The 24,672-nt window shown below is 39.9% G+C and overlaps 2 protein-coding genes across 2 annotated transcripts in view; one reads left to right on the top strand and one right to left on the bottom strand.

Annotated features, from left to right (window-relative positions):
- Nucleotides 1-4,631, bottom strand: part of TRMT9B (tRNA methyltransferase 9B (putative)) — a 118,663-nt gene extending 114,032 nt beyond the window's left edge. The window contains exon 1 of the mRNA XM_088163407.1: nucleotides 4,540-4,631. The gene's annotated coding sequence lies outside the window, so the exon portion shown is untranslated. The remainder of the gene's footprint in view (nucleotides 1-4,539) is intronic.
- A 178-nt stretch (nucleotides 4,632-4,809) lies between these two features.
- On the top strand, nucleotides 4,810-22,009 carry LONRF1 (LON peptidase N-terminal domain and ring finger 1). The gene is made up of 12 exons (XM_014873437.2): nucleotides 4,810-5,476; nucleotides 11,475-11,593; nucleotides 13,355-13,477; nucleotides 14,081-14,227; nucleotides 14,740-14,977; nucleotides 15,063-15,153; nucleotides 15,997-16,111; nucleotides 16,644-16,765; nucleotides 18,294-18,452; nucleotides 18,561-18,723; nucleotides 19,077-19,229; nucleotides 20,761-22,009. The coding sequence occupies exons 1-12, from the start codon at nucleotides 4,873-4,875 to the stop codon at nucleotides 20,917-20,919; spliced, it is 2,193 nt and encodes a 730-aa protein (XP_014728923.1). The 5' UTR covers nucleotides 4,810-4,872; the 3' UTR covers nucleotides 20,920-22,009.
- The last annotated feature ends 2,663 nt before the right edge of the window (nucleotides 22,010-24,672 follow it).

Raw genomic sequence — 24,672 nt, 5'->3', positions numbered from 1 at the left:
GAGAAAAATACCCATCAGTCTACGGACTGGTCATACATTGGTATTTTAAGACTGAAAACAGTTGTTTTTAGAGATGAGACTTCCCAGCACCATAGGCAAATTAGCAGTCTGGTAACTGGGAAGGAGGAATGGAAACCAGCATCTCCTGGGTTCTAGGCATCATTACCCCAAGTCCAAAATCATCCAGCAGGAGCGAGCTCCTCAGAGCTCTCTTGACAAAGTGGGCAGACACCTCCAAAACTGTAATTGAATGGAAAATGAGGACAGAGAACCAGAGAATCATTTAGGTTGTAAAGACTTTTGAGACCAAGTCCAACTGTCAACCCAGCACTGCCAATGCTATCATTAAAGCACGTCCCTAACTGGCACATCTACATGTCATTTAGATGCCTCCATATACGATGGGGCAGCCTGCTCCACCTGCATAGACTGCTCGGGGCAGCCTGTTCAAATGCTTGACAACCTTTTCAGTGAGGAAAGTTTTCCCTGTAGCCAATTTATACCTCCCCTCGGGTAACTTGAGGCCATTTTCTCATCCTGCTGCATGTTTCTTAGAGAAGACACCAACTCATACCCACAGAGCATTGATCAAAATGTGAAACTAAACTTGTCCCAGTGCTGAGCCCTGTGGAACCCCACTAGGGACTGGCTGCCAAGTGGATGTCACTCTGTTTACCACCAGTCTCTGGGCCTGGCCATGGAGACAGCTTTTCAGTCAGGAACAGCGCACCTGTGCAAGCCACAAGCAGCCAGTTTCTCCAGGAGAACACTGTGAGAAATAGTGTCAAAGGCTTTACTAAAGTCTAGATAGACCAGATCAACAGTCTTTCCCTTATCCACTGGCAATTGCCTTATTATTATGCTATGAAGCAGAATTCAGATTTCATGCTGAAGGGAAATCCCAACAAGCACTTGACTGTTTGCTAATTAGTAGTTTATTTAGACAGCTAGAAACTGGTTTTGTGGTGCAGAAGTCACTGCATTTAACACATTTCATAAAATGCTAGAATTCTTGCCTTTGCCAAAAGAAAAAAATCTAAAATAAACTTCGTTCATTTAAAATTCTTTTCTTTTTGGAAAGACTAGTCTCTGGAATGAGCTCTAATATCCTTAGCTGCTCTTCGTAGGACTTTTCCTTCAGACCCTTCACCAGCTCTGTCATCCTCCTCTGGATTTGCTCCAGCACCTCAATGTCCCTTTGGTAGTGAGGGGCCCAGAACTGGACATAGGACTTGAGGTGTGGCTGCGGCAGTGCTGAGTACAGGGGGACAATCACTGCCCTGGTCCTGCTGGCCTCACTATTGCTGACAGTCTAGCCCTGTTCAGCTCACCATAAGCAACTTTTGAGACCAAGCTGCAAATGCAGCTTTTTGACCACTCCTAACTAAAAAAAATTATTCAAAACCAACTTTTCTGCCCACCACTGCATTGCACAAACAAGGATTAGTGTGTTTCACTGCAGAGATGCTGAGGATTTTTCCATTTAGAAATCTCTCTGCCAGAACTCTCTCACTAAAGCCCCAAAAGTCTACTAAACAACAATGAAAAACTGAAACAAAGCAAATCATAGTTGGTTCTGAGCATTTTTTCTCAATCGGGCCTGAAGGAACTCAAGTATTATCAGGTCTTCAAAAGCCATTCGAAAATTTTAAATATGGCTTAATATTTCCTTTTTTGGTTGGGTTTTTATTTCCCCTAGAAGAAATTATATTTAAGTATTTCTTGGTAGAACAAATAGTTTCCAAGAATATTATACTTTTCGTTTTTTAAGTATGACTCTTATTTGCCAAATCTAACCTTTCTCCCATTCATTTTATTTTGACTTTGTTACACATATCTTTGCAAAAAGTGACAATAGCTGGGTAACAAGCACCTACAGTCAAAGAAAAAGAGGAGAAACAGCCAGAAAGTCATTGTTTCTCTTAGAATACAACTACATCCTTTGTGGTAACTACTTTTTCTTGGGGTATATGCCACAGGCTTGTAAAAATGGGGCTTGACTCCAGATTTCCAGTATGTAGGTATTAATTTTTAGGTTCACTGCCCGATCCCTTAGCCTGGGTTGCTTTACTTTGTTTATACTGCTGTTGATTTCTGAAGATCTTGAATCAGAATCATTGTACTTAATTTACCTAAAGTGGGGTCAAATACAACTTAAACTGCTGTTTTATTGTTATCTCATGTCTAATTGGGTTGCACACACTACTCAAACAAGGAATTGCTTGGTAAAACATTTAACCAATACCTTAAAATGTATAAGAAAGGAATTACTTCTACCTCACTGCACTGGAGGCACAGTGCTTTGCAGGTACCTTTCTGAATGAGAACTTCTATAACCAGCAGCATTATACTGCTCTACAGCAGGAAGGGAAAGGACAGTCCCCGAAGTCTTTCTTAGAATGGCCCACATGAACTTCGCAATGGCAAGGCTTTGTTGTTTTAAAATATCATTTATCTGACCCTATGAGCGGGGGGGGAAAAAAAAAAAAAAAAGGATTTTTGAGTGTGCTATTTTAACGGAGTGGTGGTGGAGCTGTGCGTTATCTAATCTTGAAAATTACTTTTTTCCTCTCTTACATAACTATCACATCCTGATGGTAACACAGCAAAAAACTTGAAATTTGAGGGTTTTTTCTTATTTAGTTAAATACGCCAAAGGTAGAATAATACACCAAAACCAAAGCTCAAAGAATCAACTGTAGTTCAAAGATATAAAAATGTCAACACTGGGTAATATAATGATCTAACTAGGTCCAGTATAATTTCCAACAAGGATAAATAATAATGTCTAGAGAACAAGGATGAGGTGAATATATAGTCTAGCTTTCTTGTAAATGATCTTCCAGATACCAGACATTTCTACAACTGGTGGGAGCAATACAAAATGTCAGGCTCCCTACCCATCTATTCATCCACCCTACTCCAAATCCCTTGTTCCAGTTTTGAAGAGAAAGATGACGAGAAAAACCTCCACTCTTCTGCTCTAAGACATGAATGGTGGCAAAGCCATGGGTATTTTCTTCCTTTACACTGGAAATTATGTAAAAAAGCTGATTGCATTGGTTGCATTCATGATTGCTTGAATCACTAATGTATGAACTTTTGTAGAAACACTAAATGTATGAACTTTTATAAGAATCACTGGAAGTGGCAATGGTGGAAACAGGTTTTCATTTCTACTGTTTTAAATTGTTGCATCAGAGGGCTGCTTTATTATCCTAATGCCAATCCCACAAGCCCTTGGGCTTTGTCCTGTTTTATTTTTCTTCTGTATTTCCATGAGTTATCTAATCTGAAATGCAAAATAAACTACTGTTCTCTTTAACAGTAGTTTCAGAGTTTTACTTTTGTCCAAATTGGCTAAGTCCAATACTTTGTGAGGAGTCAACTCACATTTGACATGTCCACAGCAGAATGCATAGTCTATTAAACCATTCATAATAATTCAAAGCAATTTAAAACATCCCACCACAACTCAAGTTCATAATACAGATATCTATTTTACTTTGATCCTTAGACTGTCATTTCCTAACTCACTCAATTTTTTAATTAATTACTGTAAGAGATTATCTTTCCTATCCATGTTTAAAATACACTCATGGTCTCCTCATGCTTCAATTACTATAACAGCTCTTTTCTTCGACTCTAGGAACTTGAAAGACACTGTAGAGGCAAAGGATGAAGTTTAGAGTACTTGAGGTCAGACAAAACGCTTGGATGCAAATCCAGATGTATCTGGTTATTTCCAATCATGTCATCTTTGCCAACAGCTTTCTTAACAACCTCTAGCATCATTCTCCAGCCTGCCATACATGGAATACGGCTGAAGATAAATATAGCTTTGCTCCCTTCGTAAGGCCATATATTAATTTTCCTGATGTGCAAACTTTGCTTGGAAGGTTTTAAAGGTACTGCTGTTATTTATCTGAAACGTCTGGATTTATGACAGCCTTCTAATGTTGCCAAAAAAAACCTAAAAAACAGGCGCTGTAACAATTATAAATACATAGCACTTATGCAATAGACTTCACGCTTTCATTAGAGGCTGGCATACACCTGGGAAGCCTAAGCATTTCCCCTGTGCCTACTTTAGGCAGAACAGATCAGGTGTTTCCCCGCAGAGCCCGCCTCTGTGGCGCGCTGGCGGCGAGCGCGGCTCACTGCCCGCCGGGCTGCGACGGCACGGCGGGAGCGCAGCGAGCGCGTCCGACCCGTCCTGCCAGGGCTGGGAACACTCGGAGAGACGGGGGGGGACAAACCCTAAGGACAAAGACCTTTTCCTTACCCTTGTAACTTTTATCTTATCGTGTCCTCCATTAAAAGACTAACACAGAAGGAAAAGGGGCCAGCCCAAGCGGCCCAAGACGAGTGTGAGTAGCAGCCGCAGGGAAAGCAGCGGGCACCCGCCGGGTGATGCCTCCGGGACCGCGGCAGCCACGGACTCCCGCTCCCCGTTCCTGGAGAACCCTCTCCCCGCCCCGACGGCTCTGTCCCTCTATCCCTGCCTCCCCCACAGCCCTGCTAACGCCCGACCCTCACCACGGCAGCCGCTCCCAGGAGTCACCCCGGAGCCCGTAGGGCTGTCCCTCTTCCCCTGCCAGCCACGCCCGGCCCGGCCGGGGCTCTGCCCCCTCCCCGGTGCCGGGCGGGCCGCGGGGGGTTCCGGGCACCGCCGCCCCTGTGCACGGGCGTTCCCGGACGGGCCCGCCCCGTCCCCCTCACGTGACCCCGCGCCGTTGGCGGCGCGCGCGTGGAGCGGTGTTTTGTAACCTCCCCCCGCCTCCTCCCGCCCCCCGCCCGCGCCGAGCCCGGAGCCCATCCCGGCGTCCGGAGCGGGAGCGCCACACCCCCTTCGCCGCAGCCGCGCAGCCGATGGCAGCGTCCTCTCACGCCGCCACCGTGGGCTCGGAGCCGCCGCCGGAGCCGGGCGGCAGCGGGGGCCCTGGCGAGGAGGCGGACGGACGGCAGGAGCTGCTGCTGGCGCGGCTGGTGCCCGCGAGCCGCCTGAAGGAAGCGGTGGGCGCGTCCCTGGCGTCGCTGTGCCTCGGCCCCCTCGGCGGAGCCCAGCGCCTCGGGACCCTCGTGGACTGCCTGGTGCTGAACTACCGCCTGCGGCAGGGGCCGGGCCGGGGCCGGGAGCGTGGGGCCGAGGGGCCGCTGCGCTGCTGCGGCTGCGGGAGGTTCCTGGGCGAGCCGGTGACCGTCCCGTGCGGGCACACCTACTGCCGCCGCTGCCTCCGCAGGGAGCTGCGGGCCCGCTGCCGCCGCTGCCGGGACTGGCTGCTGCCGGCGGGGGGCACCAGCACGGCCGCGGCCCCGGCCCCGCTGCGCACCAGCGTTGTCCTCAACCGGCTGGCGGAGAAGTGGTTCCCGGGCGAGTGCGAGAGGGCGAGGGCCGGGACTCGGCTGGAGGAGCTGCTGGCCCAGGGCCGCTTCCGAGAGGCGCTGGGCGCCGTCAACCAGGCTCTGCGAGCAGGTAAGGCTGGGGGAGCGTTCCCTCCGCCCGTGCCGCCCGCCGGAGCCGCGCGGTCCCCGCTGCTGCCGCCCGTGTCCCGGCGGGACCAGCACGGGCTAGTAGCCCGGGGCGGCGGGCTCGGGACGGCGGGGGTGTGGTGGAATAGGTGGATGTGCCCTTATCGTGCCCCTTAGTGCGGGACCGTCTGCGATCGAGACGGGCCGGCGAAGAGTGTCTGAAGTTTTCTCGAGTTTGAAGGGACTGAAGGAAGCTCTCCATTGGGAGAGCGGAGTGGAGGGGACGTGCAGCTGCCCGGCCCTGGGTTGTGCGCCCAGCCTGGTACTGGGGTACACCTGCTTCTGCTTACTCCAGAGCTGTGGGGGAGCGCCCCACATGGGCTCCGTCGTGTCTCCCCCCGCACGCTTCTGTGGGACTTGTTTACAGAGGCGTCTGTGGGCTCTGCTTCGTTTTGTGTTTGGTAATCGCTGTGCGCGGGCAAAGAGAAATTCCGTTGGTGTATTTAACCTTGTTTCCTGAGAGAGAGAGAGACCTATTTTCAGTCGTAAGTGTCACCAAGACAATTCCCAGCAGGCCGGGCCCAGTTGCATAAGCAGACAGGCACGGAGGGGGACAGGTTGTGTAATGGCAGTGACATCATAGGTGGGTGTGGTTGGAGTTTTATATAGTGTAGAAGAGGGTGCAAAGAAGGGAGGTAGAGGCATGCTTTTAGGCTGTCCTGTATCCGTGGCGTTGTATGTGTCTGGCTGGTACCATGGACTCTTAAGATACACTCAATATTTCAAAGTTTACTCTTTGTAGAGGGAGTCAAATTTGTGTGGTTGATACCTAGGTGGATCCATCCAACAGAGATTCCTTTGTTGTTTAAATTTGGATTTTAACGCCTGGTAGCATGGGAGGTTCTGTTATGAATTATACCAGGTTTTTTTTTCTGTTCAGTAATTTAGAAATTAATATTTTTACAGAATCAGTGTATTACGTTTATGCAGTTGTCTACAGTGGAGGAAAAAAACCAAAAGCTTGCATAAGTCTAATCCTTCCAATCTGTTCTGGGGAGATACATTAGGTCTACTTCCAGAATAAACTGTTCTCAACGTAGGTGGGATTAAGTCGAAGATCTATTTTATATGCTTTTTGGCAACCTAATTTTAAGGGGTTCAGTTTTGGCTATCAACTCTACTGTATTTGCCAGGGTGTTTCCAAAGTGTAGGATACATGATGGGTTTTAAATCTTGAAAATATAAGAAGCAGACTTCTTCCTGAAGTACAGCATTGACTCATACAGGTTACAAAGAAATCTCAGTAGTTTTCAGGGTAAAACTGAATCCAGTGCTGATCACATATTTTACAGGGCTCGTGTTTCATGTTTCAAGACTGCTTTGAAAGAATAAAAGAGTAAATTAATTATACACTTTTTGTTACTCTTTCTTCTATGGATTTAGGAATATAATTTATGTATTTACGGGGAAGAATTTTGATTATTTATGTAAATCTACATCTTTCATTTTGGCTCGAAAATGGGTTTAAAATTTGAATATACTTACCAGCTGTGATGCTTATTCAAAATTTTACTACTCAGATTCAGTACACGTGTTAGAATTAAGTACTAGAAGCTCAGTTTTAATTCTTTCCTGTGTCTCCAATCCTGAGAATTATCAACATTCCACATATTCTGGAAAAGGTACTGAAGAACTTTGTGAGTCAGAGTGCAGACATACATTAAATGTGAATATAGAGCTGTAGATTCAGAACTACAAATTGAAGGAGATTCCAGGCCAATAGATAAATTAATAGTTGCTGGTATACTCTCCATCTTCCTTCAGACTATACATTTTGAAGATACTTAGAGATGGAAAAGATGTAGCATAAAAATGTATTGATGTTTAAAATCATTCATGTTCTATTTCAGCATTTCCTTACTGCTGCTTCATCTCTTTTTAATGCACATGGTTAAAAAGTTGTGATAAACATAAATCTGATGTCCTAAATAAGGCACTGATGCTAAACTTCTGCTCAAATGGCATCTTTTCATAACTTTCTTCCATTTCTGAAACATTTGAAAGAGTCGTATTTGCCATTGTGCAAAAATGACTGTGAAAAAACTGTAAGAAATGTTCACATTCATGTAGTTAGAATATTCCTTGCAGGAGTTGAAATAAAATAGCTTAGTTAAAGGAGGTCTCTTGAATTAAAATACAAGCACAGCTTGCCTTTAATCAGGTGCCCTGAAACACACCACCAATGGGTTGGATTTGGTCTGAATCTCATTCATTCCTGCTGGAGTGGACCTCAGGAGATCTGTTGAGCAATCAGTCTCCTGTTTAAGCAGAACAAATACTGTGATTAGAGCAGTTTGCTTAAGGTTTTGTACAGCTGGATCATGAAAACCTACAGGCTGATGATTCCACAGCCTCTGAGCAACCTGCTCAAAGGTTAATTATTCTCATAGTGAAAAATCTTTTCATTATTTCGAGTCTTAACTGCCATTGTTTTGGTCTATAACCATTGTCTCCTTTGTTTTTTCACTGCATACTTCAGTAGAGTCTTCTAGGTAACCCACTTTTGGATTCTGAAAAGCTGTTGTGTTCTCCCCCTGCCTTTAGGAATTATTTTCTGCTAAACAAGCCCAGTTCTTTCGGCACTTTCTTAAGGGTTGTGTAGTCCAACTCTGATTATTAGGGTGGTCCTCTAGTACTGTGCTAATAACTGCTGTGTCCTAAAGTATTTCTGCATAGTGTTTTTGATGTGCATGTCTTTTATTTTGGAGAATTTGCTATATTAAGAACCATATAAAAAGCATGCAGAATCAGATAAGAGATGGTCTATTTATTGGTATGTTTATACTTAGAGTAAGAGCAGATGCTTTGGAAGTAATATAAAACTCAAGAATGCATATTGAATGTGTTTTTGTGTGTACACCTTCGTCTACTTTCCTATTAATGTAATAATAACAACGGATATAGCTATACGCTGCAACTACTTGATGCATTTTTTTGTTAAAATCATTTGTCTTTGGGGTGCTAGAAGTGAGTAATTCCTGAATTTACAATATATTTGGTCACTGAAGTTAAAAGTTCAAGAACTCATTATGTTTCTGCTCTCTTTGATCCAAAGATTCAGAATTAGCTTGCATCCCCTCTTTAGCTGAAAAACATGAAAATATATATGCTGAAACATTGCAAAGTTGTTCTTTCATTGTAACAAAGCCCAGAAATTAAATTGTGGTTAAATAATTGGATATAGAAAATTAGATAGAAACAGCGATTTGTTTAGGTTGGAAAGGACCTCTCAGATCATTAAGTCCAACTGTTAGTCCAGTACTGCTGAGTCTATCACTAGATCATGTCCCTAAGTGCCAAATCTACATATCTTTTAAATCCCTCCAGGGATGGTGTCTCCACCACTGACGTGGACAGTCTGTTCCCATGCTTGACAACCCTTTCAGTAAAAAATATCCCTTGATACCCGTACTAAACTTCCCTTGACACCATTTCCTCTCATTATGTTGCTCGTTACCTGGGAGACAGCCAACCCCTGCCTGTCTAAAATCACCTTTCAAGTGGTTGTAAAGGTCCCACCTGAGACCTTTTTACTCCAGGCTAAACTCAATCTTTCTTCATCAGACTTGTGCTTCAGAGCCTTCACAGGCTCCATTGCCCTTCCTTCCAGCACCTCTTGTCCTTCTTGTAGTGAGGGGCCCAGAACTGGACACAGGGTTCAAGGCGTGGCCTCATCAGTGCTAAGCACAGGGGCATGATCACTGTCCTGGTCCTGCTGGCCACACTAATCCTTATACAGGCCAGGATGTCTTTGGCTTTCTTGGCCACCTGGGCACACACACTAGCTCATGTTCAGCTGCTGTCAACCATCATTCTGAGATCCTTTGCCGTTGAGCATCTTTCTAGCCACTTTTACCCCAGCCTGTAGCACTGCAGGGGATTGTTGTGACCAAAGTGCAGGACCCAGCACTTGGCTTTGCTGAACGTCATACCAATAGCCTTGGCCCATTAATCCAGCCTGTCCAGATCTCCCTGCCATCCAGCAGATCAACACTCCCACCCAACTTGTGTCATTTGTGAACTTTTGGTACACTTGATGCCCTTTTCCAGATCATAGGTGAAGATATTAAAAGGGGTGGGCCCAATACTAAACCTTGAGGAACACTACTAGTAATCATCTACCTTTGGTCTTTGAATATTCAGACCCAGTTTGTCATATCTATTGATCATTCAGTGACAGAGTTTGTATGTTCAGCAGCAGAGTTGGGATCTCAGCTAAATTCTTTGTTTTAACTAGTTTAGTTGGAATCATGCATTTCTCTTGGAAAAAATAAGTGGATAAAATATTCACTCGCTGTAGACTTGAACTCACATTTTTATCTTCAAACTACCCCTCATTTTCCCCCTAGGAAAAGTTCCTCAGGTCATTTTTTGCACTTGAAAGTCTGAAACAGATGAGCTTGCTCTGATTCTGTGCAAACAGGCAGCTTATCAGAGAACAAAGACCTGCACTTACTGCTGCCGCTGAACAAAGGAGTTCGGTTTGCTACTAACTCTGTTGGACACCAAAGAGTCAAATACAACATGAAAAGCTATCTGAAGAGTTTAATCTGAGCTCTCACCTTGCTAGGCTATAGCAGTCACAAAACACAGCCACAGGAAATCAGACTTCAGAGTTGTTCTGCTTTTAGAGTTAGTGTTTTACTCAGACAAAGAGAGTTTCCCAGACTTCGGTTAAAACAAACATTTTATTATGTTGAATGTGAAAATGAAACAAACCAGCTTTGGCAATATTTATGTTTGAGGGGAAACTGTCAACTCAGAAGAAAGACAAATCAAGAAGACACTCTAGTTTCAGCTAAATGAATTAATCTCTGATTTTCTTAACCCTTTCTTTTCCATTAAGATCTTTTTACATGTAGCACTGTGAGTTTAAATACAAAGCAGTGTGTTGCCATCTATTGGAACATTGGCCAGGATGCCTTATAACTGTAGAACAGGCTAATGTTGGAAATCTATGAGAATTTTTACTAGACATTTAGAATAAACTAAGAATATTAAATTGACATGATAACCTTTTTTGAAATAAGCTTAAAGAACTATTTGATTTTAGTATTGTTTGCAGTAGACCAGCCTGTGACTAGATTATCTCATTCAGGAAAACCAGATCTATTTTTAAGAACAGTAAAGATCAAAACAGTGTTTTGGCATTTTTTCCAAGCAGCAAGTGCAATTAGTTGTGTTACAAAACTAGTTTTAGTGGGAAGGAGATGGATGTCCTTCCCATTTAGAGGTTGATGTACTGAAAGTGCAAAATGCTGTATGTTGGACATGGGAACTTGGCCTTACTGAACACATTTCACTTTTTTCCCCACTCTAGAAGTTCCACTATGACAACGGCTTACAGCAGGGCTGACAGCTGGTGGAAAAGGCTTTCTGGAACTGGCTATCTGTTTTTATCACATAGTCATAAAGCCTGGTTCTGGTACCTCTGAGACAGATGCCACTGTGAAAGTGGCATCTCCAGCCATAGTCAGAAGGAGTTGAGCACTATAAAAACAAATTGCAGAAAAATTGGGGTATTTGAAAGCAAACTTTGTAATACTTAGACTTCTAATAGAAGTGTGGTGAATTTCCTGGTTTCCATGGTTTTGATTGGATATACTGTACAGATAAAGTTTATTTAGTCCTCAATTTTTGTTGTCCCAGCAGCAATGTGCAGTGCTTTGTGAGCCTCTTTGTTTAATATTTGAAAAGAAATTTCCTTGTCACTGCAAGATACATTAGGATACAAAATTTGTTCCTTAGCATACAAGACATGAACCAAGAATTACTGCCACATTTGTTACCCAAACACGAGGGCCTGAGGGAGAAGGTACTCCACTAATTTTGGAAGTATTGTACAAAAAATTGTAATTATGACATATCACTATGAAAGCAAATGTAATTAAAAATTACAAAATTCTGATTTTTAAAAGATTTTACCTAATTTCTGTCTGCAGATTCCAGTGATTTGATGCTAAGAATTTACAGAGCTGAGTCATATGTTGGCCTCCAAGAATATAAAACAGCCATAGAAGATCTAAATTTTGTTATTTCTAAAATGCCAAATTGGCCAGAGGTAAGTTTATATGAACTCATCGTTTTTCAATTTTGTATTTGTAAAATGAATAAATTTCAAATTATACTTGTATAAGTTTAAAAGCCTAAGTCAGCTACTTTAAATTTTGGCTTTTAAGATATGCAAAATGCTGAAAGTCATCTTTAAAATAGTTAACTTGTATGAGACAGGCTCCTTATGAGTGTGGCAGGTCAGGGCTGGTTGACAAATACTCTGAGAGTTGGAATAGTTCATCGTGATGTAACGTGTAGCAGCTGGGGTTTGGGGCTTATTTTGTTTAGTTGTTAATTTTTGTTGACAGAGGGACACTTTGCTGTTTTAGCTTGGAAAGTTTATCTTCAAAAAGCCTAAATAAACTCAGTGGGAACTAAGTTTTGCAAATAATAAAAGCAGCTGGGAAGTCTGGTCTTCAGAATGCATGTTGTCACACTGTCTAAACTCTGGACACAGCAGGAGCAGCAAGATTGTGCCACAGAAGGGGAGATAACTGCAGTTGTCCTGGTTTCTCCTGTCTTCAGCACTTCTGTGGCTACTGTAAATTTGTAAAGCCTCCTGCTTTTCACTTCTCAGTGTTGGTAGTACTGTCTACTTCTTTCTATATGTTTGGAAAGAAGCATCACTTCACTTAACTGAGCTTGGTTTGATGGATGGATTCCTGTAACAATCCTTACCTCTGTAGGAAAATAAACTGTAAGAGGAGGACTAGCAAACTTCCCTTCTTCAGAATTCATCTTAAAGGAAGCTGCCCAAATCCATCCAAGAGGAGGTGTGTCCTCATTTGACAGTCTTGTTGAACAGATGTTACTGCTCATACTGTCAGTCATTCTGTAGAAACTGGGGTTTGGTAGTGTCTTTTTTGGGTTTTGTTGGTTGGTTGAGGGGGTTTTGGTTTGTTTTTTTTGGTTTTTGTTTTGTTTTTGGGTTTTTTTGTTGTTGTTGTTCTTTGTTTTTTAAGTTTAGTTTCTGGCCCATTATCCAAATTCCTATGTATTAATAGATACTGTTGTTTTAAGGTTTTTTATATAACTGTTGGTTTTATCTAACTTTAACTATTTCTATTACTGTCAGTGCAACTTTTAAAAGTTAAGTTCTTATTCCGATGTCATCTACTTTTGAGTAAGTTCAGCAAAATCTGGTAGTCTGTCCTCCCTCTTTTTTTTTTTCTTTCAAGGAAAACAATACACAGATTTTTTTTTTCCTAGCTGGTGTTCAGTATTCAGGCATAGAATATAGTTGGAAGAAGCAATTAATTCTGAGAGTGCCTTGTTTTGTTTTAAGAACATAGGTTGAGGTGCATGTAATGGATAAACAGTTGTGTGGATTGTTTTATTTGTATTCACTCTTCTGAAGGCTGGAACCATAAGGCCTTTAATGAAAGAGAGGGCAAAAAGCTGTCCTGTAAGCTGTTATGTGAGGTTTGTAATAATTTGCATTTCTTCATCTCCAAAAGCTGACAGAAGAGGGAGATTAAGGGCTATGAATTCAGCACTAGTGAGGTTTTTTTACCCTTTATATAAGACAAAACAAGTTAACTGGAAGAAGTCTCACACCAGCCTATCCCATGACTCTTTTCGAACACCGTAGTGGATGTGTGTTAGACAACGGATATGGATCACACACACTGTGCACAGTTCAAATTCGTTAAAGCTACATTCTTTCTATCATGGGAAGCTCTAATTCTAACACTGTTGCAATACCTGTAAGATCAGTACTGCAGTTCTCCCTATTCTCTACAAATACTTTTTGGTATCTGTTTCTCAGGTCTACTTTCAGAAAGGAAAAGTGCTGCAAGACTCTGGCTTTGTTGGTGATGCCTTACAACTGTTTCTACAGTGCTTAGCCCTTGATGAGGACTTTCTTCCAGCCAAGCTAGAAGTAGAAAAGGTAATTTTATTTATGATACCGGATTCCCATGTCTGACTTGATTCCTTTATGAAACTCCCATTAGGATAGACCCTGAGTATCTAAAATCTTCATTACGTACAGTAAACGTTCAGGTGGCAGATTCCTTTTAAGATACTTCTTAAATCATACTATGCTGAAGAGTTAGTCCCAATGTATGTATTTTGCATACGTGTTGAAAAGTACATGTTCATTTGAAGTTGCTAAATGAATATGTAGAAAACTGGAAAGCAGGCAACAAGTGAAAATTTCCAAGTTTAAACCCTCTATCCCCAGAGCATGACAGTTTTTTTCTGTGTTAATAAAAATTTACATTGAAAAGCTGCATAATACTGAATTTATAATGTCTAACTCTGTTTGACTTGTAGTAGAAAAGATTTTTAGATAAATTTCTTTTTTAGCAATGTAGGTATATAGGTTTCTGTTTGTTCTCAACTCTGCCTTCAGAGTTACTGCTTGAATAAAGATCTGTTCCTGAGAATAACTTCATGTAGATTACCTTCTTAGTTTTTGATATGCAAATTTATAACAAAGGTATGTCTGGATTCTTTTTAATTGTTATTAACATTGAGCTGTTTTTTCTAGATATTGTGTGATGTTTTGTCACCAGAGAAGTTAGGTGAGAGTCTGAAGGAATCTGCTTGGAATTCACCTCATGTTAGAAATAAACCTTTTATACTTGGTTCTGAAGTGACTGCATCTTACTGCAACTTGCAGCTTTGTCCTCTGCAGGTAATAAAAACTCTACAGTAACTTCTGTCTTTGACTGATGTGTATACATCAGATGTACTGATACCCTGATTTGTCACACTTCCTAGCATAAATATTGATTTTATATAATTGGCTAAATTGGAGGAAAAGAAGCGTGGTTTGGGAGTAATTTATTTTCGTTTGTAGTGTTAAGACTACTCATTCTCGTTCACTAGAATGAGTAATTAATACAGTATTAGAAGGTACTGAAGTTTCATATTAGGGACTTTAAAATAAAGAGAAATACAATTTTCCTTTTTTATTAAGCGGATAAAGTACAATTTCTGTTTTGTTTGAACTGGGTGAAGATTTTTGAATTGCTAATACTAAGCAAATTTGAGTACTGTCTTGACTTAGAAGTTTTTCTAGTTAACTGCTAGGTACCCACTAACTGTGGGTATCAGTTTGGCTTATATATCTTTGCAAAGTCATATCTCACGTACTTAGATTTCTGTTACTCTTAGAATACAGTTCAGTTCATCTTACTGTTACAGAGTTTAGGAGGATCTGATATACTGGAGCCTGTGACTGGAGGCTTAAATCGTGCACAGTCTGCCCATGCTCTTAACTCAACAAAAGACCTTGCCAAGGAAGATGGCTTAAAGAGAGTATCTTCTGAACCCCTTCTCTCTGGCCAAGGAAAAGGTGCTTTGTTAAAAAGAAAGCTTTCCTTTTCAGAACAGGATACAGTTGTATGTGAAGATGGAAGAAACAAACACAAAAAGCAAGGAGGTAAACAGTCACTTACTATGAAATTTAAAATATTTACTGCCTTGTGCCTTTGTTTTAAGAAGTATCTTATCCTGCTTTTCCTTAGAAAGTACAAAAAGGGACATGACACTGGCTTGTGGAACAATCCCAGAGGATTTGATTGATGTATCAGATTTTGAGTGCTCTCTATGTATGAGGTAAGATTTTGTTCTTGAGTCAATATTTGTTACAGATGCTTGGCTGCATGTCTGTTCAATGTACAAACTGAGGTACTTGTAAGTTGTTACGAGTTCTGATATAAATCAATAATTTGCAGCTTTTCGCTATCCCTGCATTTAAATGTGTATTAAATGTCACTTGCTGCAATGATATATACTGTAGGACTATTTTAATCAAGTTGCCCTTTTAGTTAAACTTGGCAGTGTTAACTGGTAACCATCAAAGGACAGGATCCTTTGTGATTAAATGTTAGGGGTTCTTCTGTCAATAAAGCTTATTTTGGGAAGGTTAATGCTTAGAAACATAGCCTGTGAACCTTGTATTTGTCTGGGATACATAGATGCTTCAGCATGTTAGTCTACTTAAATGTAGCTGATGTATTAGAAAACTTACTGAATAGTCTTGATTTTTCAGGGTAAATACTGTAAAACATATGGTGTATACTAGACTATTCATAGTTAGGTTATTAGTATGTAATAATGCTGTTAAAACAACCCAGTTTCTCAAAGAATCACCTAAATTTGTGTATTCTGAATCTCTAAGTAGGCAGACCAAAATCTTTGTACATTGGGGTAAATGTTCAGTTACCTAGAGTTTTGGAATATGTCCAGCTTAATCAGAACACAAATCAGTGAGTGTTGCAGTAGATGGAAACAAACTGCAGTATAGAGGAAAAAGTACAATAAGGAGACTTGGGACTAATTATTTATTTACTTTTCATAAAATATAGCTAGTCTGAAAAATTTAAGAGATTAATCACTGACATTTTTAGAAAAACACACACTGGCCATGACATCTAACTTCTCATAATTTTGTTTCAGGCTATTCTTTGAGCCCGTAACAACTCCTTGTGGACATACTTTTTGCAAAGGTTGTTTGGAACGATGTTTAGATCATGCTCCACAGTGTCCACTCTGTAAGGAGAGCTTGAAAGAGGTATTATTTCTCAGTAAAGCTCACAAATACAAGTACTGTATAATTTTAAAAACTGTTTCACTTGAACTCAACAATTTGGATTTGCTTGGGCTATGGATAACTGCTAGAATGGAATAGGATCTCAGGGTCTTAAAGTTTTTATATTTCTGTGACTGTTTACTTAAGTGGTGTAATTCAATCCTGCATATTTGTAAACTTTGGTAACTATTCAGTTAAGCCTCTCTGTGATTTCTGTACACTTTTCTTATTGGCATGGCTGTATATCCTGGGAAATCAGTTCTGTCTGGTAAGCATAGAAATACAAACTGAGTTAGACACTCAAATTGTCAGACACTAAGAACTTACACAGAGAATCTAATTTTGAAATATTAGAGTATCATTAGGTTTTAATTAATGAAACATGAAAACTTCAGAGCTGTGTGTTTTCGTGAGTTTTGTCACATTTCATAGGTCATATATTTATAAAAAAGCTGCATTTAATCAAGCCTTTTGTTAAGATACATGAAAAGAATTTTTTTTTAATTATTTACAGTACCTTGCAAGCAGAAGATACAGTATAACAGAACTGCTGGAGGAATTAATAATGAAATATTTGTCTGATGAATTATTTGAGAGAAAAAGAATTCATGCTGAAGAAACTGCAGAACACTCCAAGTAAGCTTCCCGTCTTGAAAAACTTGAGAAATTAGTATAGAAATCCTTTTCAGAAATGTTTTATTATTTTTATAGTCATTAATTATGGTATGTTGTGGGTGCAAGAAGGAGTATGAAGTTTGTCCAGGTCCCTCTGGATATCATCCCATCCCTCAGTTGTGTCAACCACACCACTCAGCTTCGGGTTGTCAGCAGATTTGCTGAGGGTGCAGTCGGTGCCTTTGTCTATGTCATTGATGAAGACATTAAACAGTGCTGGTCCCAATATGGACTCCTGAGGGACACTGTTGGTCACTAGGACTCTGAGCCATTGACCTCTACCCTCTGGGTGCAACCATCCAACCCTTTGTTATCCATGTAACAGCCCGCCCATGAAATCCATCTCTCTCCAATTTGGAGAGGACATTGAGGGGGGAACTCGTTACAGAATTCCAGATAAAATGACATCTGTAGCCCTTCCCTTGTCACTCCATCATAGAAGGTCACTAGGTTGGTCAGGCCTGGTTGGATGAGTAACCTGATGTAGTAGAAGGTGTCCCTAACAACCACAGAAGGGTTGGAACTAGATGATCTTCAAGGTCCCTTCCAACCTAGGCTGTTCTATGGTTCCATGGAATGTGTTTACCCTTTCATTCCTCTTTCTGTATGCACTCTTAGGGAGCTTTGGTTTTAGCTTTGCTGCTCTTAATGAAATTGTCTTCAATTGACTGCAGAGTCTCAGAGACTTGAATTTCTTGCAAAGCAATTCATGATAGACATTAATCATATACAGATAGATGTGGTCAAAAAAAATTGTTGGGAATTTTTGTAAGCATGTTGTTTATCTCACAGTGAGTTCTTCAAATACATAGAGCAGCATGTATTGTAGATATGAGTGTTTGAAAACTATTTAAAACTACAGCTCATGCAACTTATTTAACAGAACCCATCCAGTAGAATTACGTTTTATAGTCTGAAATGCATTAAAATTAAATACCTAGTAATGTTTTAATGATAACTTGATTGTATATTGTAATTATACTTGATAAAATAGGATAAAAAAATACTTTGTTTTTCAGTTATGCCTGCTGAGGCATATTGCAAGGTGCAAATTATATACTGGGCTGCATCCTGTGATCTGGAGTCTCTCCTTGAAAATAATGTAAATGGTGACTTAGCTACTATGTAGTTACAACTACATCTTTTTACTTATAGGAAAACTGTGTCTCTGAGGGCTTAGTTGCTTTTATAGTGCAAACTAAAGCAAAAATGAAAAAGTAGCTGACACCCAGATCCCCAAAACAGAGCCCTTCATTCACTCACTACCTAGATCACAGTGAGTCCTACTGTCTAGTATGTGTGCAAATCAATACATAGGTATTCAGCCACTGGTACCAGTATGTGGGTTTATCATTCATGAAAGTTTCTACAATATATTTTGACTTTGAAAACCTCAAACATAGCAGACATACTGAAAAAATGTATTGTCTTGGCCTAGCTCAATGTTTAGATTTTGAAGGCATATATTTCTTTGTATGTTCTCTTGAAGCTTGACCAAGAATGTTCCAATGTTTGTTTGCACTATGGCATATCCTACTGTGCCTTGCCCTCTACATGTATTTGAGCCAAGATATCGACTCATGATTCGCAGGAGTATGGAAACTGGAACTAAACAGTTTGGGATGTGCATAAGTGATTCTCAAAATGGGTAGGTTTACATCCTAATTCTAAGCTTCCATCTCTTTTGTCATTTTTAATTACAAAAAACATCTTTTCAGAAGTGTATAATTGCATTACTGACAATGTCTCTTTTTAGTTTTGCAGATTATGGTTGCATGCTGCAAATTAGGAATGTTCATTTTCTACCTGATGGACGATCTGTTGTTGATACAATTGGTGGAAAGAGATTTAGAGTTTTACGGAGAGGGATGAAAGATGGTTATTGCACTGCAGATATTGAATATTTGGAAGATGTTAAGGTATCCAGAACACTGTCTAAATACTTGCTAGTATAATATATCAATATTTTTTCTTGATTTGTTCTTGAAAGCTCTCTTTCAAATTTTTAGGTCCCTAGAAGCTAGCTTTAATTTTTTATTACTATGAAACAAATTAGAAAAACAACAGCTTTTGTTTCAACAATAGCTTGAAGTTGTAACTTTAAAAAATCACAATACTTCTTTACCATTCAGTCATTAGCAGTCAAGGTTATGGAGAACACAAGAAATATATCTATATATAGTTGAAATGGAGTGGGTTTTGATTTTAGTTTAAACCCCTTAATTGTTTCTTTACCATTAATCATAACTCTTCCATAACTTTCCTCCTACAGGTTGCTGATCAAGAAGAACTAAAGAAATTGAGAGAGCTTCACAATTTCGTTTACAATCAGGCCTGCAGTTGGTTCCAGAACCTAAGAAACAAATTTCGCACTCAAATTCTTCAGCACTTTGGACCAATGCCTGACAGGGAGGAAAATATACAGGTGAGACATCATTTAATATTCATTATTAGATGTTTGTCTCTAAAATAAAAACCCCATTACCAACTGCTAAGTATTAAAAGAAAAACTCCCACTTTTTTCTCCAGCTTCGAAGACAATAAGGCTTGCACCTTGTTTGTCTTACAATGAGCAACAAAAACCAATTCTGTCACTGGTCAGCAGTTTCTCCAGGAAAGGATGATATGCTGAGGTGGAAATTAAACTAGTAAAGTGAAAACATTTCAAGTTCCAGTAACAGTTAAACTGTTAGTTTGTGTAAAGATGTTAGAGAGCTTCTTCAATTTGTATTCTATTTTCTCCCTGGGAAAATAAAGAAACTGAATCTGCCATGTGCAGGCAATTACCTTTGGCAAAGAGGTAATCACAAATAATGCTTATTTCTTTTCTGAGCTAATGCCATAAACTGCTGCAGCTGCTAGCATTTTGCCCATGTTTCTTAAGAAACTAGCTGCAGCAGTCTATTTTGATAGCTATTATAAACAGTTAATAAGGGAGTGGAGGCTGTAGAAAAGTAACATTTAAAAATACGTAAGATTTGGTTTTAAAAGCACTGAAAACCATTCACATTTTTATGTGAATTGGGATCTTAGGGGAGCTTGTCCCTCAAGCATCTGCTACATACTTCTGTGAAACTATACTAACCTATATGGAGGGACTGTAGATGGTGGTAGAGGCCAGTGCATGAAGTCAGAAGTGATTTTAGAACAATTTAATAAAAATAGATTTAAAACTGCATATAGGAAAGAGGAATACGTCTGCAAAGCCAGAATAATTAGCAGAGTGGGAATCCTGTGGGTATGTACCTGAGATTTATAATATGACACAAATGTGTCAGCTGTGTGGTACCAGCTGCAAGTGAGGAGATGTTATCCTGGAGTGTACCACTACCAGTAATAACTTTGCAAATCATTTGAGGTACTTAATATTCTCTGCAGTGGTAGGGCCTCTGCTGAGGAGTATTAAGTCCAGTTCAAGGCCTGACATCTAATGGTTGCTGTTGGTAATTAAAGTACAGGAAAAAGTTACAGTTTTAACTGCTTAGAAGAAACTTACTAAGTAGTCCTGCTCTGTCTAGAAGTTAATGAGAAGGGGACTGGAGTTGGGATGTGACAGAGAAGTCCATCAAATAAAGGTAATTATAATGAAAATATTAGGCTTCAAGAATATTCAAGCCTTAAGAACAGCATGACAAGTATTAGATTTCATTTTTATTAGGGAGGTTTGTCATTGGGTGACTGTTTTATACTTAGCCATCTTTTCCCAAGGAATCTATGAGCTTCCTATGTTGTTTTTAAAAAATATCTTTATAAAGCTTAGTTTAAGTGTACTTTGTTTGACTTCTCAGTTGAAGAGGTCTTTTCAGCACTCTTCTAATCTCATGGATCTGGAATTCTTTACTTTAAAGTTTGATACTAACTAGTCTTGGTTATTGATGACTTTGTGTTTTGGTGTCTTCATGGTAGTCAACTATATGACATTGATTACTGGTAACCAGTGTATGTTTTATTTCTAGGCAATGCCCAATGGTCCCGCTTGGTGTTGGTGGCTTCTAGCTGTTCTCCCAGTGGACCCCAGATACCAGCTGTCAGTTCTCTCCATGATGTCTTTAAAAGACCGTCTGATAAAGATCCAACACATACTCACCTATTTTTCTAGAGACCAGTCCAAGTGACTAACCGCCTGGGTCTTCCTGAAAAGTTACTCTGTTCTGGTTGTAGTAGCAGCTGGAATTTTTGCTGCCTTTGCACATCTAGCACTGGTTTGAGAAGTGTAATGGAACGGTTTTTTTCTCCACCCTCCTGGCTTCCTGAACCACATGGTTCATTGGATGTACACTTCCTTCAATTATGAGAGAAGACCACTGACAATTGCACAAAGTCAATCCAGCTAGATATGTTTTTCACATTATCTACATTAAAATTTGCACTATGTAGAAAAGAACTTTTTGAGACTTGATCATTTTAACAATTGACTTTTCTAAGCTGTGGAAGTGCAGGACTTAAGGCTGACAGTCCAAGTTTACAACAATGAGGAGGTAATAAAGGTTTTGCAAATGTTTGCCTCAAACAACTGGTTTTTTGCTGTTTGCACAAATATTTGAAATATAGTATTGAATGTCACAGTTGGATAGTACTATTCTTGTTTAACTATCTTGACCATGAATATGGCACAGATTTTTTTTAAGCTATCTTGTAAAATGTATGCATCACGACAGGTGACATGAACTGTATGCTGAACTGAGAGCCAACTTTAAGGAACAAATGCAGAAAAAAAGGTACTTCTGCTAAAAAATACTTAAACTGTGAATATGGTTTACATACCTAGGCCTGTATATTTTAAAGAGGAAATTGAAATCTAAATGCTAATACCAGTTACATTTCTACTGGGCTTTTCAGGCTATTCTTCCAGAGCACACACTTAGTTTGTAGAACTTAGAAGAAGAGATCTTAGAGTGTGCGTGCGTGTGTCTATCAGGGATTGTGCATCCAGGATTCAAAAGCTTAAAGTTTTATTTGAACTTTTTAAGTTGGTGCAAATGTGAGTTCTATGCCTTATTCATATAAATAGCAGAGCACACTGCAGTGGCAAGGTTAGCATCATGCTGCCAATAGGTACTTTTTGTAATTAAAGGTTTGCATATTTGTGAATATGTCTGATACTGGCTTTCTTGTATGTAAATCATTTGTAAAATATTTCTTAAATCTTGCTTTTGCTAATATATTTAATTTTCAATAAAAGCTAAAAGTTTGTAATATTTTTAACTTTGTCAGAAACTTAAAATCACTTTCCTTTTCCATATGCTTCTGTTCTGGGATTTAAGTAAATCCGGAAGCTGCTGTTTAACCTACATTAAGGTTGTGAGCACTTCTTGACATAACAGATTATGAACATAGCAGTTTCTGATTATAGTACCTGTCTCAGACTGATTATTGGTCAGACAAGTTTTTTCCTGATGTCCTGCTTTTCTTTCTACTTTGTTTAAATGAGGTATGAAGTCTGCATTTTGCAAAACTTAAAAGTTGTAGGAAACTGTCCTTGCAGAGCAGTAAGGTATTTCACTGACTTGCTAGTCAGATACTCTGGCCTTGGTCTCTTCTGGAGTTCAAGGCTGGAGATAGTACAGGCAGCCTGAAATCTGCTGGATCATCTTCTAATATCAGTTTCTATCTAGGGTAAATTTCCCCTTTAGGGTATGGCTAAAGTTCTGGGTGAATACTTGGAAAGCTTTATTTGGATAATAAAAGAAGAAAGGAAATAATCTATTTTTCCACTACCATATGCCATAACCCTAGAAATGTAATCTTTGTATCACTGTGATCTTAAGAATGCAGGTGGGTGGCAGGATTTTTTTTTTCCTTGCCAGTGAGAAGTCCCTGTAGTGAGGCTTGAAATACCCAAATAAACTAGTGGTAATTCTTATTTTTAATTCTTGCCAAGAGCTTGAGTTTGAAACTGAGTATTCCTTAATCTGCTGAAAGATGTGGCTTTTAAGTGTCTTTATAAGCTCCCATGACTTCTTGATACAGTAAAAATGCAAATGTCAATTGGGTTGCATAAAGGAGTTTTACTTCTGGAATTGTACAAACCATGTAAGGAAAAACGTTATTGAAAACAAACAACAAAAGCAAATATACCGTGTTTAACAAATGCTGCATTAAGGCTAATTATAAGTACCACTCTTAAATAACCATTCCACAAACGTGATTATTATAGGTGCTCTTGAGAACAATAGAAAATTGAGATTGAAGATTAAAGATTTTTGAGAGGTTTCTCAATTTGGAATTTTTTAAAGTGAGTATTTTGTGCACCAGATTGTGTCATTTTGTGCAGTTACAGTGGGGTGGAACAACACTCGAATGTTTGCAAAGATCTTTTAGTAAATAGGTTGGAGAGAGTACCATGCTGTACTTCGTACACTGTATTTTGAATTTGGGGAGTACTTTCTTACAGTTACTTTTTAAATTTTCTTCCCTTCCCCATCACACAGCATGGATTCTTTAGCTATCGAACTATAAAACAGAAGCTGGCTAAGGATAAAGTTTAATCACCTTATATGTTATAGTGAAGTTCAAAATCAATGTAATTAAACCTGAATGTAATGCAAGTGATCTAGACTTGAGCAAAAGGGAAAAGTGGAAAGCTCACTTCCTATGTAGGCAAGGTACAACACCATTAATGATTAGTCTTACCTGATGATGAGCAACAGTCAACAAAAGAGTCAGCCTCTCCTTTTCTGTCAGACTTAAGGGAGTCTCCTTTGCTGGGCAGCACTCCTGGACCAGCCAACAAGAGCTACCCTCAATTTCTGTTGGGGCACATTATTTATGAGATTGTGCCTTCTTTGTTCAGTCATAAGATTGACAACTGATGTAGAAATGTTCCTTGTGTAAGCATGAGAACAAAATTAGATGTGTCTCAAAAGGCTGGTGATCCGTAGATAGCTATACAGTGAATTGGATGTGTGTGTATGTTAATATGAGAATGCCCATAACCGTGTAATGGGGTGGAATCACCATACACAGAAATATCTGCCTGGAAGTGATGTGTATTTTGGAAAGGACTTCTTCCTAGTTTTGTTAAATTATGGCCAGAGATCTCACTGAAATTCCTAATTTATGATTAATACTTACCTCCAGCCTTCTACTCTTAGCAAACATCATTTCTTTTAACAGATTGCTGCCCTGGATGAGCACGGATGAACATTAGGTTTAGAAACTTCAGTTGTCTTGGTACGAAATGGCAACTTTGTATTTCTCCATCTTACTTGTTTTTTTTTTTTTTTTTACAATTGGCAAATATCTGTCACATTCATTCTAGCAAATTGTTTCTTCGTGGGCCACTTACTGGCCCTGTTTTTTTAAAGGACAATGTGCAAAGATGTCTGTAAGATACGTTGATGGGAGTGAAACTTGAAGTGATCTTAGAACATTAGTAGAAAGATGTTTGCTCTGAACCCCATGAAAGATGAGGCCAGATTCAAACATTGCATTGCAAACAAGCATTGCATAGCATTGCTAAATGCTTTACAAAACTTGGTCATCTTTTTGTTTTTTTAGGTGATCTAACCCATTCCTTGGAGCTCTGCATCAGTATATGTGGGATGGGGTAAATATCTGCTGGATCCTCAAATCGTGCTTTAGACTCACTTGCATCAATTACGAATGAGACAGGGTGGAGTTTCCTGTACAGCTGAGTCCTGGAGAGCAGCATGAGGGAGCCCCACGGTACCAGGCTCTGCTCACTTGACACTGGGACAGGGACAGTTCCCAGAGAGAATGGTTGTCTTTGAGTACTGCCAGGAGCAGTAGACAGACCAAATCTGCCTGGCCTGTACCTCATCAAGGTCGAGATGTTTCTTCAGTACTGACTTTGACTGTAAAGACCTGGCTATCTCCAACTGGGTTTATAATGGGAAGGTTTTCCA

The sequence above is a fragment of the Sturnus vulgaris genome, chromosome 4, assembly GCF_052056855.1.
Source record: "Sturnus vulgaris isolate bStuVul1 chromosome 4, bStuVul1.hap1, whole genome shotgun sequence".
NCBI lineage: Eukaryota > Metazoa > Chordata > Aves > Passeriformes > Sturnidae > Sturnus > Sturnus vulgaris.
Note: the sequence above shows the minus strand (reverse complement) of the source record. Positions and strands in the feature narration are given on the sequence as shown.

What these genes read in the sequence shown, in the direction of transcription:
- LONRF1 (XM_014873437.2), top strand. Translation starts at nt 4,873, where the DNA reads ATGGCAGCGTCCTCTCACGCCGCCACCGTGGGCTCGGAGCCGCCGCCG. An exon ending in CAAACACAAAAAGCAAGGAG is followed by an intron (nt 14,978 to 15,062) that starts GTAAACAGTCAC and finishes GCTTTTCCTTAG; the next exon opens with AAAGTACAAAAAGGGACATG. An exon ending in GAAACTGCAGAACACTCCAA is followed by an intron (nt 16,766 to 18,293) that starts GTAAGCTTCCCG and finishes GTTCTCTTGAAG; the next exon opens with CTTGACCAAGAATGTTCCAA.